This window comes from Thunnus maccoyii, chromosome 15 (genome assembly GCF_910596095.1).
Source record: "Thunnus maccoyii chromosome 15, fThuMac1.1, whole genome shotgun sequence".
Lineage (NCBI taxonomy): Eukaryota > Metazoa > Chordata > Actinopteri > Scombriformes > Scombridae > Thunnus > Thunnus maccoyii.
Window position 1 is genome coordinate 17,567,484 of NC_056547.1, and position 16,351 is coordinate 17,583,834.

At 38.9% G+C, this 16,351-nt stretch overlaps 1 protein-coding gene across 3 annotated transcripts; it reads right to left on the bottom strand.

The window, feature by feature from the left end:
- Positions 1–3,126: 3,126 nt before the first annotated feature.
- si:ch211-13c6.2 (uncharacterized protein LOC100000125 homolog) lies at positions 3,127–16,113 on the bottom strand. 3 transcript variants are annotated; one of them, XM_042434959.1, is made up of 13 exons: positions 15,912–16,113; positions 14,266–14,334; positions 10,687–10,711; positions 7,467–7,553; positions 7,232–7,377; positions 6,999–7,118; positions 6,841–6,886; positions 5,049–6,012; positions 4,766–4,886; positions 4,562–4,627; positions 4,342–4,443; positions 3,968–4,226; positions 3,127–3,519 (listed from the first exon to the last, which is right to left on the bottom strand). In XM_042434959.1, exons 1-13 carry the CDS (start codon positions 15,969–15,971, stop codon positions 3,266–3,268), a joined length of 2,319 nt encoding a protein of 772 aa, XP_042290893.1. In that variant the 5' UTR covers positions 15,972–16,113; the 3' UTR covers positions 3,127–3,265. The 3 variants fall into 3 exon arrangements, with proteins under 3 accessions (XP_042290893.1, XP_042290892.1, XP_042290894.1); XM_042434958.1 differs by having other exon boundaries at positions 3,127–3,522; positions 15,912–16,110; XM_042434960.1 differs by lacking the exon at positions 10,687–10,711 and having other exon boundaries at positions 3,127–3,522; positions 15,912–15,928.
- Positions 16,114–16,351: the final 238 nt, after the last annotated feature.

A 16,351-nucleotide genomic window follows, 5' to 3' on the forward strand; every position in this document is an offset into this window, starting at 1 on the left:
ACGCACGAACGTGATGACGTTGCAATGACGCTCCCTTAGCGATGACGTCTATTTTTTAGCGTTCTTCACTAAGTTGAAATGGAGAAGACGATCTATTAACTCCTAAAGTATTATAAATCACAGTGAAACATAAGTGAACTTCTAAAAACTACAGTAACTCAACTTTGAATATAACAGTTAAAGTCCCACCTCCATTCAAATATGTTTTTTTGTTTCTTGTCCCTACTGTTGAATGTTTGAACATCACTGTTCAGAATATATGCAGAGTTTGACATCAGAAGGCTGTTTTCACATTTATCTGCTGAAAATTTCCCTGAGCTCATTGAAACTCCAATTTCAAAGGGTGGACCTAAAAGCATGATTTGTGACAACACAAATAGTTTGGAAGCCAATCCTAGTCCAATATTTCAACTTTACAGTGAAATAAGAGACATCTTGTGTCCAATGGTTAAACTTCTGAAATGAAATATATTTATAGATTATTGATTTTTTAATGAAGAAGAAAGAGTAGATCCAATTTTAAGGATTTTAACAAAATAATTAATATTAGACACAAATTATTAGTTAAACTAAACTGTTTTATATACATCTTAAAACATGTCTAGAAGGGATTTTTAACACGAGCCAGGTGTTTATATGATAAGAAATGAACACTACTTCTGCTTTTTTTGTCTTTATTAACATAAAACTACTACAATTTCTTCTTCCACAAAATGATCATACACAAAATACTAAAATATTCATCTTACGGTTTGCAGAGTAAAAAAAACTGAGCTAGAGGGAGGACACTTCATAAAACAAGAACAAAATACAAGAAAGAAAAATGATATACAGTTCATTCAGACCCCTTCACTTTTTTCACATTGTGATCTTGCAGCCATATGTTAAAATCATTTAAATTCATTTTTCCCCTCATCTACATTTATACCTCATAATGACAAAGCAAAAACATGATTTTAGACATTTTTGAAGGTTTATTAAGAAGTAAAAACTGACACTGACATGAGTATTCAGACCCTTTACTCAGTACTTAGTTGAAGCACCTTTGGCAGCGATTACAGCCTGAAGTCTTCTTGGGTATGACACAACAAGCTTTGCACACCTGGATTTGGGGATTTTCTGTCATTCGTCTCTGCAGATCCTCTCAAGCTCTGTCAGGTTGGATGGGGACCGTTGGTGAACAGCCATTTTCAGGTCTCTCCAGAGATGTTTGATTGAGTTCAAGTCAGGGCTCTCACAGGACCACTCAAAGACATTCACAATTGTCCCTAAGCCACTCCTGCATTGTCTTGGCTGCGTGCTTAGGGTCATTGTCCTGTTAGAAGGGGAACCTTCAGCCCAGTCTGAGGTCCTGAGTGCTCTGGACCAGGTTTTCATTAGCAATATCTCTGTACTTTGCTCCATTCTGCTTTCCCTCAACTCTGACCAGTCTCCCAGTCCCTGCCACTGAAAAAAAAACCCAAAGCATGATGCTGCCACCACCAAGCTTCACTGCCGGGATGGTATTGGGCGGGTGATGAGCAGTGCCTGGTTTCCTCCAGACATGACACTTAGAACTGAGGCCAAACAGTTCAATCTTGGTTTCGGCAGACCAGAGAATCTTGTTTCTCACAGTCTGAGAGTCTTTTATTTGCATTTTTTGCAAACTAAGTGGGCTTTCCTGTGTCTTTCACTGAAGAGAGACTTCTGTCTGGCCACTTTGCCATAAACCCCAGATCAGTGGAGTGCGGCAGTTGTCCTTCTGGAAGTTTCTCCTATCACCACGCAGGATCTCTGGAGCTCAGCCAGAGTGACCATCAGGTTCTTGGTCACCTCTTACCAAGGCCTTTCTCCCCTGATTGCTCAGTTTGGCCAGGCAGCCAGCTCTAGGAAGAGTCTTGGATTGTTCTACAGTTTTTCATTTATGAATTATGGAGGCCACTGTGCTCTTGGGAACCTTCAATGCAGCAGAATTTTTTTGTAGCCTTCCTCAGATCTGTGTCTCAACACAATCTTATTTCTAAGCTTGGCAGGCAGTTCCTTCGAGCTCATGGCTTGGTTTTAGCTCTGATATGCATTATCAGCTGTGAGACCTTATATAGACAGGTGTGTGCCTTTCCAAATCATGTCCAATCAATTGAATTTACTACCAGTGGACTCCAATCAAGGTGTAGAAACATCTCAAAGATGATCAAGAGGAATGGGAGGAACCTGAGCTAAATTTCAAGTGCCATAGCAAAGGGTCTGAATATTTATGTCAGTGTGATATTTCAGTTTTTGCTTTTTAACAAATCTGCAAAAATTCTAACATTCTGTTTTCGCTTTGTCATTATGGGGTATTGAGTGGAGATCGCTGAGAGAAAAAGTGAATTTAAATGATTTTAGCATAAGGCTGCAACGCAACAAAATGTGAAAAAAATGAAGGGGTCTGAATATTTTCTGAACGCACTGTATACAGTATATAGTTCCTTAGTTCAACATGCTGTCATACATAAAGTACATTTCTTAATCACTTAATCTGAAAGTACAAAGTTGGTAGAGTAACTTATTCTCCAGATAGTGCATAAAGCTTCCCTACATTATTTGGAATGTTTGTAAGTATATAAAGATCATATAAAGATGAAAAAAAACAACAACAAAAAACCCCAGATATACCTTGTTTTTACAGCCTTCGGATTGGAGGAAAATTGAATTGACTTCTGCTAATAACAACAAGTAGCACTGATGCGACAGCTTCAGTATCCATTCAAATGATTTGATGTTCATTTAACTCAATTGGACCATGTTATTCACAAATGTCTCTGGTAACGGTCTTCATCATAAACATCAGTTAGGTTCATTTAAATTTAAGTTGAATTTAATCAAATGCGCTGTACAGTTCAAGACTAATATGGAAAAATCAATAATAATACTACTCTTGCTGCAGGTGATAATAGTAATATGAAGAATTGAAAGAGATGACAGCTGCAGTAGACAAATGTTTTAATGTTTACAAAAAAACTCACATTTTTAAGAATTACATTTTTCATAGATTTCTACTGCAAATAAAGTAAAAAACAAATGAAAAGAAGGAAATTTAACAGATATACAGTATATCTTTATCCTCTCTGTTGTTGTTGCACAGCTGTGGGCTGGGAGGAACAGCATTTTGTTTTCTTGTGTATACAGAAAAAGAAAAAAGAAAAAGACAAACTAAATCTTGAAATCAAATCATGTTTTCAGACCCAATATTCTATTAAAAGTATGAATATTTAATAATTATGAACTATGACTATTATAAATATGACTATTTCCTGGCCACAAGTTCCAGGAGGGTGGAGGTGATTTTGTCCAGGCTGTTGGAGTACTGAGAGCCCCTGTTCGTCCTGGGTCCTCGCTCCATGTGGAGGGGAGGTGTAAAAGAGTGGGAGTCAAATAGCTCCTCAGCATCAGGTCGGTAGTCACGAGGCTGCATGTGTTCTTGAAACCTTTCAGGATAACGTGCTGGCTCATCTGAACGCGTAGCATGTGGTGCCTGATACATCTCTGGCATCCCGAAAACTTCTGAAAGAAAAAAACATTAGGGAAACAACTTCAATGGATTTTCCAAGTGGAAAAAATGCAGGCTTATTTTGACAGAGGGAAACAGAATACGTAGCTTATTGTTCATCACATGATTCATTTATCATATCATAAAACAACAAGATGAACTTACACAACTGTGTACACTGCCTCCACAATTATTACACATGCACTTGACAGCCAATGGTACAATTATGAGACAAATCATTTCAAATCGGTTTTTACACAATATAAACAATTCTTCCATGCAATGCTTTTAATAAAGAATATTTTGTTATATTTGACCAAAGACCCAAACTCAGAACTTACAGAGGTGTCAGTGAACTTACCAATTAATGCCTGCTATGCAGCATATAGAAAATCATTTATTTATGTTTGATGTGGAGCACATTGACTGTAACTGCATGTTATACATCATACAATTTACCTTCGTAACGGCGTCTGTTTGAGCGTCTGGGTTCCCCGTGCACAGGATGGTGGTATTCTTGATGCCGCTCATCAGGTTTATGCTCATGCTGCTTCCGGGATCTTCTTCTGTGATCTTCTTCAACGTAGAGGTCTTCTGATTGTCTGATGTCTAAATCTTCTCTAAAGGTTCTCTTATACTGGTGTTGTGGAGAGAGCTGCATGTCCGGCGTTAAGCTGTTGTAATCTTTGGAGATGACTGCACGACTATGGCTATTTTGCTGTAACAACAAAAACACATATGTCTTTAATTCATTTCCACTACTTTGCAGAGAAAAAGAGAATTAAACAACATGTTGCATTACAAAGACTGGCCCTTTGCAGGGTGACACATACCACAATCTTCTCAGATTTTTTGGCCTTGAATTCTTTCAGAAGATTGCAAAGTTTGTTCTTAAGGAACTCAGCCTCTTCTGCATTCTCAATTTCAATGTTTTTCTATTAGGGAAAAGTGACATGGGAAAAATACATAGTTAAGATCACATATTCAATGAAGGGCTGCATGCACAAACACATCACTGCTATGCGAGTTGCAAATTCTAATACATAATCTTACCAGCATATCAAAAACCCCCCCAGGCTCAGAGCGTCCTCTTTGGTAGCTGTCGGTATCATGTGGGCTCTGAAAAACAACAGGTTTGACATCGCTACAACCTTTTTACTGCATAAATGAGTACACATTCTGAATTAGACAGAAGTATGGATTACTGACATGTTATTAGTTCATCACAACAAATAGCCTGATTTTATAATTGACTACCTGTGATTCTGTGTAGAGGTCAGGATGTTGTGTTCCATGGATTTCAGGTTCAAATGGTGCACCACCTGGTCTAGAACGACCGCCAAACTTTGGATTTGGAGGTCTAGAGTCATCATGGAACCTAAAGAAAAAAATCAAACATAAAATGATGTATAAAGATGAAAACACAGCGCATTCAGTTAAATAATAGAAAACATTTGCATTTTTAAAAAAGGTATCAGCCAGCCAGTTTCATGAACAGTAATCGTTACAGACAAATGACAAAGTACATTAAATCACTCACATCTCGTTTGCGGTTTCCATCTCCTCTGCAGTGGCATCAGAGAAGCGACTCTTTCTTTTTCTTTTACCATATCCCTCATCATCAGCAGTCCCTTTCAGGAAGTTCCTGAATGGCTCTGGAATGTCAGATGTGGACCTGGTAACTTCCATTGGTCTCTGGAAGGTAGGCGGTCCTGTTCTGCTAGGCCTAGCATTGGAAAATGCCTCCTCTTGATATGGTTCTCTTGTTTTATGCTGATAATCTCTGATAAAATGTGTCTGCTCACTCTCCATAAGTGTGGGAAAGCTCCTCCTCTTGGCCTCTGGTTCACTCGATCCCTGCCTTCCTGCTCTATTCCTGCTTTCATGCCTACCAGATTCCCTGTCCAGAGACCACTGGCGTTTATTGTCTTCTGGATACACTGGCTGCAAGGGCTGATACTCGCTACTAGCAGAATGAACTCGCCCATGCCTGACTTCCTCAGTGTAGAACTCCTTCAGCTGATCTTTTTCTGGGTAGGGCCTTCTGTATGGAGGAGCCTCTTCTGGGTAATACTCTACATGCTGAGCCTGGCCATGGGGCATCTCCTCCCCAGAATCATATTTGTGCACATCACCTGGCTCAAGAACAGCTCTTGTTTGTGGCTCTTCAACATATTCATCTTCATACTCCCTACGATGATCACTGTCCAGATACTGTTGTCTGTGCATATTCCTTTCCCTGTAATCTGCCCTCCACAGCTCCTCTTCCCTGCGGTCACAGCTGAATGTGTCCTCCCGTGGGTACATCTGTCTGTCAGAGTTCAAAGTGTAACGGTCATCTGAATGGGATGGAGATGAAGTTGGGAAACCTGGGGAATACCTCCTCCCTCGGGGAGAGTACTCATCTTGATAGTTCTTGAGTTCTGGTGGATGTGGTGACACATGTCGTTGGGTTACACTGTGTGGAATATTTAGGTCCCTATTTTGCTTCTGCCTTGGGGGAACTAGGAAACAAAAGTAAACATAGTTTAAGTAAAAAAATAACTTTGCATATTTCTTATAAACAGTTCCTTTCTTAGAAATAATTCCTTTACAGTTGCAATGGTCCTCAACCATTTGCTACATAGAGTAACTTGTAAACTGTTCAACTGCAGGTAAAATGAGGTCTTCAAGTATTCTTCTTATTTATAGTAGCTGTCATTTCATCATTTGTTTAGAAAAATATTACAAATAGTATTTGCCGTATGAGCTGTTTAATTAGGTGACTGTGATCTATCACATTAGATTCCCTTAAAAGTATTAAATGCATGTCACAACTTTATGAGAACTCCAAAAAACCAAATTGCAGATTTTATATTGCACTTCTATTACAGATATATCAGTACTGGTATATACGGTACCAGTCAAGAGTTTGGATTCACTTGAATGAGAAAGTGTGTCCAAACTTTCGACTGGTATGTATGTTGGCTGACAAGTAACAAGAAATTCCAGCAGAGAAATGCGAAAGAATTAAATTTAGAAATTGTGTTTCCATTACATAGTTTGTCCACCAGAGAGCACTGACAATTTTATTTTTCCAATTGTAAAATGTCATGTATTTCATGTGTTCATTATAAATATCAGGCAGAAAAATCCTATTTCAGCTGGGCTATGATTATTAGTTTTAAAAAAAAACAACCTCTGACATGCATGTTGACAAGTTTAGGAACAGTTACCACACTTTTTTGTATTATCATAAACATTCTGAAATTTTGTCTTTGACATTTTTATGCATGTATGGATGCTAACACAGGCTAGTGAGAACTATTGATTTTATTCTTGTATGAATGTACCTCTGGAGATGTTTAATTTTCCCACAGTCCCCTTTTTCTTCATTGGCTATAACATAAAGAACATATGTTACTCTCAAAATAATTTTGATTTTTTAAAAGTACATAATATTTAATAATATTCAACATGTCATATGGTTATTAAAATCAGCGTGCCCCACCAATGGAGATCCTCTTCCATCCTGTCTCTCTATTATCTCTGCTCTGGCACGTATGATCTTTCCTCCTTGGGTCATTATGGATTGCTTATCCCAGGTCACCAAGTCTGGCCGTTTCACTTCCTACATATACACAAAGGTAAGACATTCTCACTGTTTTCTTAATTAAAAAGAAAATCAGACATTCAAAAAGTTCCACTGGAGTTTTCTGAAAATGTTCATTCACAATGTTTTACCATGTATTTCTGCCTGTGTTTACGTCCAATCACATGATGGACCATATCTGGTAGGTTTGCAGTCACATTACATAGCCTACATGTGTATCTGGGCCCTGCGTGTTGGTCAGCCATATTATTTGGCACTTCATCCAAATATTTCAAACCTTGGAAAGAAAAGCAGGAGAATTTTAACAGGCATACAATTAACATGGAACAAAATGGAAATTGTAAAAAAAATTGTCAAGTTATTCACCAATGATAGGCTCATCAAGCTTCAGGTATTCCAGATATTGTAATATGTCCTCAAATAATGGTACAGTGTGTTCCCTGCCACCAAGCCCTGGAAAACCCAAACACTCATGGTTAGCAAAAGAAAACATTACGACAGAGGGGGATTTTAAGATCATAAAGTATTATGTACAATGTATGAGCTAACCTAAGTAAATATTTTTGTGCTGTTTAGTTTACATCAAATATCTTGTGAGATTAACTCACTTTTTAGATCACAGTATACTTTTATTTTATTTGCTTAAGGTACAGCAACACCCCAATGTGTCATTGCACATTTCTAACCATCTACTGAGTTCAGCTTTTTCCAGACCTTTGAGTGCTTGATGAGATAGAGGTCTCGTTACATGAGATTTGTAATGAGTATTGAGTTTGCTAAATTAATTGCTTCATTAAGCACTTGATGTCACTGCCATCGCCCTCAAGTCATACTAGTGGATGATCTCAGATTCCATGCATATGACAGACCAAGAGGTGTACCGGTTAATATTTTGGAGGTAATAAGCAAAGACGGTTACTGCAGTTGCAGCTCAACGGGTTGAATTCTTCAGTTCACATACAGACATCAAATCTGACTACTGAAAATGAGCAATCACACACATTTTATGTATGATCTCCACTGCTTCAGCTTTGAACACTTGGGTCCTCAAAATCTGCTCTACTTACATCAGCACAGAAGTGATCTCTGAAATGAAAATGTGGTACAATCTTCTGTATCTCATGATTGATTGATTGAAACGTCTACCAGTACCATGCAAGAAAGAAAAAAATGGTGACGCATTATGGTCTTGACCTCCTGTGACATCCATCGTATGACAAAAAGACCTAAATGCTGATGTTGGCCACATTACCAACAGTAGAAGAAAAATATTTTTTCCAAGAGTCCAAAAAAACCTCCAAAAATTAAAAAAGAAAAAAAAAAGAATAGAATAGAATTTTTTTTCTGCATACTTGAAGTATGAGAACAGAAGCCAAGTTTTCTTTGTTTAAGCATACACCACATTCCTCAACAGGTAAAGCTGGAACAAGGTTTAGCAAATGTGGTGCTGTTTAGAAAATGTTTTTTTGGATGTTTCTTTTATTCATGCAAGGAACATGAATGTAGTTTCTCTTTTGTGTTTTGAATCCACCTCCCAACAGAAAGGTGAATAAAACAATCAAATCAGCTTATTTCATGCGCAGGACATGAAACACATGTTGTTGATATTAGGTGTGGGTGTCGGCTGTGGTGCAACCTGTGGTTACCCTTCTTTGTGACGAATTGCAGAGATGTTTACTTTTGTCTTTTCATCCTCTAATGCCATTGCCAGTAGCCAGCTGCATCAGGATGATTGCAGCTGAGTGTTGGTGAACTCATTGATGTTCCAGCACCAGGATGATTGACTCTGAGCCTGCTCTACCCCATATATAGCCATCAAATTTGGCTACAGTAGTTTATGGGGCAGCCCTATAGGCACAGTTGGGACTGGGCCACCAAATTTGGGCAACTGCCATCCATTTGAAAGATGGCTGAATGGATGACATGACCAACAAAGTGTCAAAGAGCACCAGCGGAAGGCAGGTGCTCTCTTAGTTAGCAAGTGACAATAGGTCTCCATTCAAACTCTTAGCAGAAGATTGTGGGTGATGAAGGTAGCCAACTTGTGTAATTGTTAAGTCCACATGCTCTTCCTGTACAGATGGTGAAACAGAGCTCTTTAGATTTTTTCTTCAAGGGACTGTGAAACGAAGAAAACACTCTTGTCTTTTCCCCAGCATGATTCAACCATCAAGAGCGATAATCACACTGGCCATGACAAGGTGCACAGTGGAATGCCTGTCCTCCACCATAAACAAGATAAAAAACCCAACAGGCCATACATGTTGACAAGTGGTCTCAACTGTTTGTTGCTACTTTCATTCCAAAGAGAGATGACAGCAACACTGAACTATGATGACATTAATGCATCCCTGGAGACCAATCCTCAATGTCCTGTACTGTAAAGCCATCTAAGGGCGTTTTCAAATCTGCCCTTTTTAGTCCAGCTGAATGGGACTCTGGTTGGTTTTCCTCTTTGGTATGATTTGTTTGGTTAGATCTTGTGGTTCATTTGTGGTCAGAGCGTGATCCAACCTTGATTTGAACTACAAAGCATACTCCACAAGTTTGAGCTAAACGGTGCTCCTTGCATGCTGAATCAGCAAGGAAGAAGCCAGAGAGTGAATCGAATTCCAATCTGCACCTGGCGCAAAGAAGCACATTGGCTTGTTGATATGGGCAGATAGGACCTTTTTCAGGACCTTCTTCTCGTGTTTGCCTTCTTGCCTGCACCCCAGACACAATTAAACAATGAGCACAGTGAACATTTTCACGTGGCTTTTGGTTCACTTGGATTTTTCTCTGTTGAAAAGAAACTGAACCAATGGGAAAAAGCAATAAGTTTACCAACTCTTCCACTGATTCAGACCAGAGCAAATCATATATAGGTTTGAAAAGGCCCTAATTTAGGACATAACTGAGTGTTTGCCTCTCCCAAGCTCATCTTTGGCTCACAGATGCAAGTTATACTTGGGCCACCCAATTATATATGAGGCCCATCCATCATGATATTTCTGGCCATGCCACTGTTTTGGGGTGCAGATTCGGAAGATTTGAACTGACAATCAGCTCCAGTTAACTACACTCTAAGTAGCTTTGGCCAGTTTCAGTACCCAGAAACACACCAGTGTAACTGGGCCAGGTCAGGCACATCATTTATTACCAGACCTGCATTAGTCTGGCAACCAGATGTGCTAGATTTATGCAACCATTGAACCATTTGGCTGCCTGGAACACTGTTCTCTCTGCAAACCAACTATGCTGGATAAATGTCCAACATACACTATATGGCATGTAGGTGGACTACCAAATATTACACTTGTGTGATTGTTCGACATCTCATTCCAAAGGCATTAATGTGTTGCTATAGCCACCTCTTCGGGGAAGGCTACAGGGACCTGCTACAGGGATTTGCTCCAATTCAGCCACAAGAGCATTAGGGAGGTTGAGCGCTAAGACCTTGCTTGCTGTCCATTAAAACCAGGCAACAGATTAGAGTGACCTCCTGTTACCTTCATTAGACTGAATTACCTGACAGAACAGACAGCAAATAAACTTGAGGTCATAATATAACAAAATGACCAGACTGAAGATGAAATCTACTTACCCGCAGCAACAAAGGCATCCTCTTTCTGCCAGGAATGAAAGGAGAGCAATGAAAATTAAGTCAATCAGCACTGGACACTGGTTAGTGTACACCACTGCCACAAACAGAGAAAGGGTTATATCATGGAAAGAAACATATTTTTGACACATTTACTTGAGTATGTGTAGTTAAAGTAGTTAAGGAGTTATCTTTTTCAAATGTCATGTATAAACATAACTGAATGTAATAAGTGGCCTTCGCAATGTAAGAAGTATGTCTAATGAACTAACTGGGAGAAGATTATATTGACTGTTAGAGGCCAAATTAAATGTGAAAATGGATATCTGTATACAGAGAAGCAGTATCCAATTTTCTTCAATATAACCAAGACATGGACCAGTGTTCAAGAAGCTTTTGAAACTAGTTGATCTCAAAAGCTTCTTTTACACATGTTCACCACTGGATTCAACTATCTGAATAAGACAGAAGGTTTCATTGTTTAAATATAGTGTAAAGTTTGTTACCATATAACATTACCCTTAGGGATGGAATAGGCCTTCCTCATGCAAGACTTACAGACTGTGTGACTTTGACCTTAAGATTATTTTTATGATTCCAGTCTATTTTCTTCTTGTGCGTGCAACTACAGTGATTGTGCATTGGACTGTGAGCTTTGCCATCGCACGGTTGATCACACAGCAGTGCTGCAGCTGAATGCATCTGGTGTAGACACACACTGACGGAGGACTGCAGCTGCTCAGTTGCTGACAAGTTATTGTGGCAATACAGCCACCGTGGACAAGGTGTTATCACCTGTAATGATCAGTTGTCAAAGCATTGTCCATGTTTATTTGTTTTGATTCTCATTTTCCAGCAGTATGGCATGTAGAAGCACTGAGTCTGAAGTCAGTTGTCAGACCTTCCCAACAACAAAAGAATCTCCTGAGTCTCCATACCACAGTCACATGTGCTTTACCTGTGAGTGTTGCAGCTTTTGGTCAACACTCAAGCAGACGATTTCCCGAAATCTTTCAAGGCACAGAGCGGGTAAATTTCCAGGAGTTGGAAAACACATTTTTCCATATGAAGCAGACACAGAAAATTGCCAGAAACTGTCTACTTCAAAGTGCATGTGAGACAGTGGCTCAAGGACATCCTCCGCATGAAAGAAACCACTAGATAGATCTGCTATCACAAGGATCTCTCACCAGAATACTGTTCCACAGAATGATTACGGTCATTTCACCAAATGACCCAAGTTCATTATCCAGGATATCTGGTTGTCATGTACAAAACCATCAATAAACATTTCAGCGGCATGGTATGAATAAGAACCATAGCTTCAAGCTGTTTTATTGTTGCCTTGATGCTCAATACTTGACTCAGGTGGACCAAGACAAATAAAAGTTCATCTATAGGTGATGGCCTCCAGAAAACAAATGAAAGGATACATTTTGTGATGCAGCATGTTTTTTCTATTCTTGAAAACAAGTTGCATGCGTCACAATCGTCCACATACAATGATGTGAAACAACATGAAGGAAATGAAGATCAAGTCCAAGACCAAAATGTGTCGACGTGTTGCCTTCCCTTGTGCCATAAACACACTGCTAGGTGCAGTCTTCAAAGACACAATGCTCCTTCCAGAATGACCAGAGGCCTCATTTAGAACTGTTGTTACGCACAAAACGGGGCTTGAAAGATACGTACGTCACTTCCTACGAAAAAGTTAGAATGTATAAAGACAAACTTGACAGGAGAATGTGCGCACCTGTTTGGAAACTCTGACCCATGCATACGAACATTTTGAAGACAGGGGAAATTTGCAACACAGATGGTGAGGTGGTGAACTGAAGCCAGATTGTATAATGATGCCTCTCACACATTTTATTTCCCTTAATATCAAATGTTAATTACAGATCCACTTTATCATAAACATTCAAGCCAGCAGTTACTTGTGCTAGTGAGCCATAAATATTCCATAAGCAACTTTCAACTTTAAAAAGATATAAGCCAACTCAAATCTTAATCAATTACATCTGTGATTTATTATTGAACTATAAATGAAATACTGAGCGCATTGCTCTGTCTCACCATCACATTCAAAACCCCCAGAGAGCAGAGGAGAGAGTCAGGCTGTATGGTACTGACACTCATGGTCAGTTGTGGAGCAGCACAGCACTGCTGAAATACCAGGATGTTGCAGGTGGCATGATTCAGGAAAGTCTGGCTTGCCTTTCCCTGATATTAAGCGTGAATGATTCCTTTTCACCTCAACCACATTAACTAAATAATGTAATTATCATCATCAGTTGTAGAAATCCAAGATGACATCAAATAACTTTAAAGATTTGCAGAAAAGAGGACAGTTTTTTAGTATCTTCTAATACTGTGCATATACAATTGTATGTAAAAGTTTAGGCACCCCATGACAAATAACATATTTTGGGGATTTTTTTCATTGAAAAGATGTAAACACAGCCTCTCTAGGATATGGAAAAAAAACAATATTTTATGCAAACATTAATGCATAAACTTTTTTGTCATAAACTTAAAAAACATAAAAAATAAATGAAAACTGTGTTTATTTTGGATATAAAATGTGTGGTCTGCCAATCATGTATATGTCTATATATAGTAGATACTTAAATACCAAGCGGTGAGCTTCGGTGTCCCCGTGCCTCCGCTAGTCCATACCCTGAAAGTGTGCAGCAATGCGCTTCTTGGCATCTACCTCCATGTATTAACTGCATTAACAGCTGCTGCAGCCGTCAGCCTCTCAAACTTTCTTCTGTTACTGCTGCCGTTCTCAACAGGAACAGCATGTACATCAATATTCATGAAGGCTTTTGCATTGACCATTTATGGTTTATTGTGTGAGTGAAAGGCATGGGATATGAGGTTCGTACATGTGCGCACATTTTCAAGTTGATTGTGATTTATAAAAGGGAAACAAGCTTGCATTTATAAATCTGGTCAAAGACAAACATTGGTAAGCAACAATTTTCCCTGGTTGTTCATTGTTGCTAAAGACGCGACTGAACAGGTATTCAGTCATGGTTGCAAGAATGCAAAATGTAAGAACATATGCACAAAATGCCAATGTGCACAGGATTTGAGCTTGAAGTCTGACTCAGAGGAAATGTTAAACACTTTGCCTGTTGTTGGCACTGATCTGGTACTTGGTGTACCACCAGTGCATCTGGCTTTGACATACTAAGATGCATTGTGTTTGACTAGAATAGAAAGGGATCCGGTACAAACTGTAAGTAAGGTCACAGGATATACAAGCAGGCAAAACATCAGAAATAAGCCTGGATTCGTCTTTTAAAGAAAAAAAAGTCCAAAAGTCCCCAGTCATTGCCAGCGGCATGGAATACAATTTTTGGACACTCCTTGTTTCCAGCTGTGCCTTTTATCGTGAACCTGTGGAGGAGTTGTGACTAAATGGAAAGAAAAATCAGCAGGTCAAATAAACAGCACTAGTTACAGTAAAGAGCTCACTGACAACCTCTAAATCTATCGCTGGGTGTTTTAGCAATAACAGTGCAACTGTCACAGGTTGCACAGCTTTCTGCACTGGTAAATTGTGCTGTGTACCTTTATATGTCCTGGTGTAGTCAGGTGTATCTTGTACAAGGTGTCACCTCTTATGGATTTTTCGCAGACCTGGAGAAAAAGAGAAAACATAAATCAGTATCATAGACACACATGATGGTATGACATAGAGTCAGTTGCCAGATTATTTGGTACATGTAGCTTAAACTAATGCAATCTTTATTCTTCCCTCATTGCTATAAACAAATAACCATTAAGGCGGGGCTCACTTCAGGGCTGCTGTATTAGACTGCTTTAGATAAACTGTAGCTAGTAGTGATTTTACGCTGGAAGCAGACCACTTGACACTGTATTGACCTTTCAAAGCAAAAGAATCAAGGCCAGATGTTTCGATGCCTTGATTCACCACACCAAAAATCACATGACCACCCCAAACAAGACCTCATTACGTCACTCTCGTATTAGAGAGGTGTGGTGCTGGTTTTGGATACAGGGTGTGCTGCAATTGGAATCTACCTTCTCTGTTAACAGAATAAATATTAAAAGTCAGAAATGTACTAATAAACATGTAAGAAGTTATTTCTACAGCAAAAGGAAAATGACTCCACGTGGATTTTTCTAACATTCAATGGGAAACAACAGGGCTTCTCCCATATAAACGTGTTATCCCCAACAAACTGAAAGAAGTAAATTAAGAAATTGTGCATAATATATATCCAACCTGCAAATTTGTCTTAAGATTTGAAGATATTGATAATGAATGTGAATTTTGTAAAAATGAAGAAGAAACAACTGAACATCTATTTTATGTATGTCAGTACACATCAGGATTCTGGGGGGGGGGGGTTCTTTGACACTCAAACCAACTATTTCATTAAGCTGGAAGCCGAGGATGTTATACAATACTATGAAAACAAAAACAGAAAGTTCAACAGACTGTCAATTTATGAATGTTACTGGGAAAATTTCACATCCATAAATCCAAATTCTTCTCGAGATCTTGCCCATCGTTTGATCTTTTCATGATCATGATGAATTTAAAAAGTATTTTGAGTCTGTCAAACTTATAAACAATAATGTGCACACAGTGTGCTCCAGTTTGATTATTATTACTTTTACACTTTGTCCTGTAACCATGTTGACTGTATTAACCACAGAAAGTGAAGTCATGTCTGTTATGTTATCTTTATTTCATTATGACACCCAAGTGTTTTCTGTTATTGTCTTGATGTCACACAGGTTGTAAGTGACGGTTTCTATGAATAAAGAGATGAAGTAATAAAAAGGATACCACGATATCTAAAAACAGAGCTGTAGACTGTTTAAAAGTGATCAGTTTTAATAATATAGACTGTATTGAACAAAATAACAATGAAAGCAGTAAAACCATTTATAATCTGACTGTTCAATCTCGGTCTCAGATTTAATTCAACCACACAAGTGTAATACCAATAGTTGCCCAGTAGATGTCGCCATTTTGACTATCAAATGCACAGTGAACCATTTTCCCAGCAATTGTTTCATATTGACTCAGTGCTTCAAGAAGCTTCGTTTCCCCCATTACTACTTCAGGGCTGCTGTATTTAGACAAACTGTAGCCAGGTGCAACCACTAGTGTAGACGCTGAAGTAAACAGTTTCTTACTTGGACCTTACATCCACTGACTTCTCTAGGTAACGTTAGCTTACCGTGCATTCAATAAACTCAGTCGAAGCTTCATCTTCGTACGGTGTTTCGAAACTGTCCATTGTTTAATGTCGTACGACTAGCGTACAACACTAACGAATTTTACGTGTGTGTGTGGTTTATATTGTTTGTATTGTATAGCACTTAGCTCGGCAAAACAGCTTTGACAACAGTGATGACTACTTCCTGTACGCTCATGTTACCGAGTTCGTTCGTTGGGTGAGAGATCTCGCGAGAGTAATCATTTTAACTCAAACCACGATCTTTCCCTAACCAAGTGTTTTTGTTTTTTGGTGCCTAAACCTAACCAGACCTTAACCACAGCGCTATCACATCATAAAACATAATGCGAACAACATTGTGCGAACAACTCGCACAATGGAGAAACAATTAATCTCGCGAGAGTTTCACAAATCTAGGGTAACCACCAAGACATGACTAC

Bases quoted from the DNA above. Each gene is read 5' to 3' on its own strand.
- si:ch211-13c6.2 (XM_042434958.1), bottom strand. From the start codon at position 15,971: ATGGACAGTTTCGAAACACCGTACGAAGATGAAGCTTCGACTGAGTTT. The intron at 7,378-7,466 runs GTGAATAACTTG...TTTCTTTCCAAG, and splicing joins GCTTGATGAGCCTATCATTG to GTTTGAAATATTTGGATGAA. The intron at 6,013-6,840 runs GTACATTCATAC...TTTGTTTCCTAG, and splicing joins AAAATTAAACATCTCCAGAG to TTCCCCCAAGGCAGAAGCAA.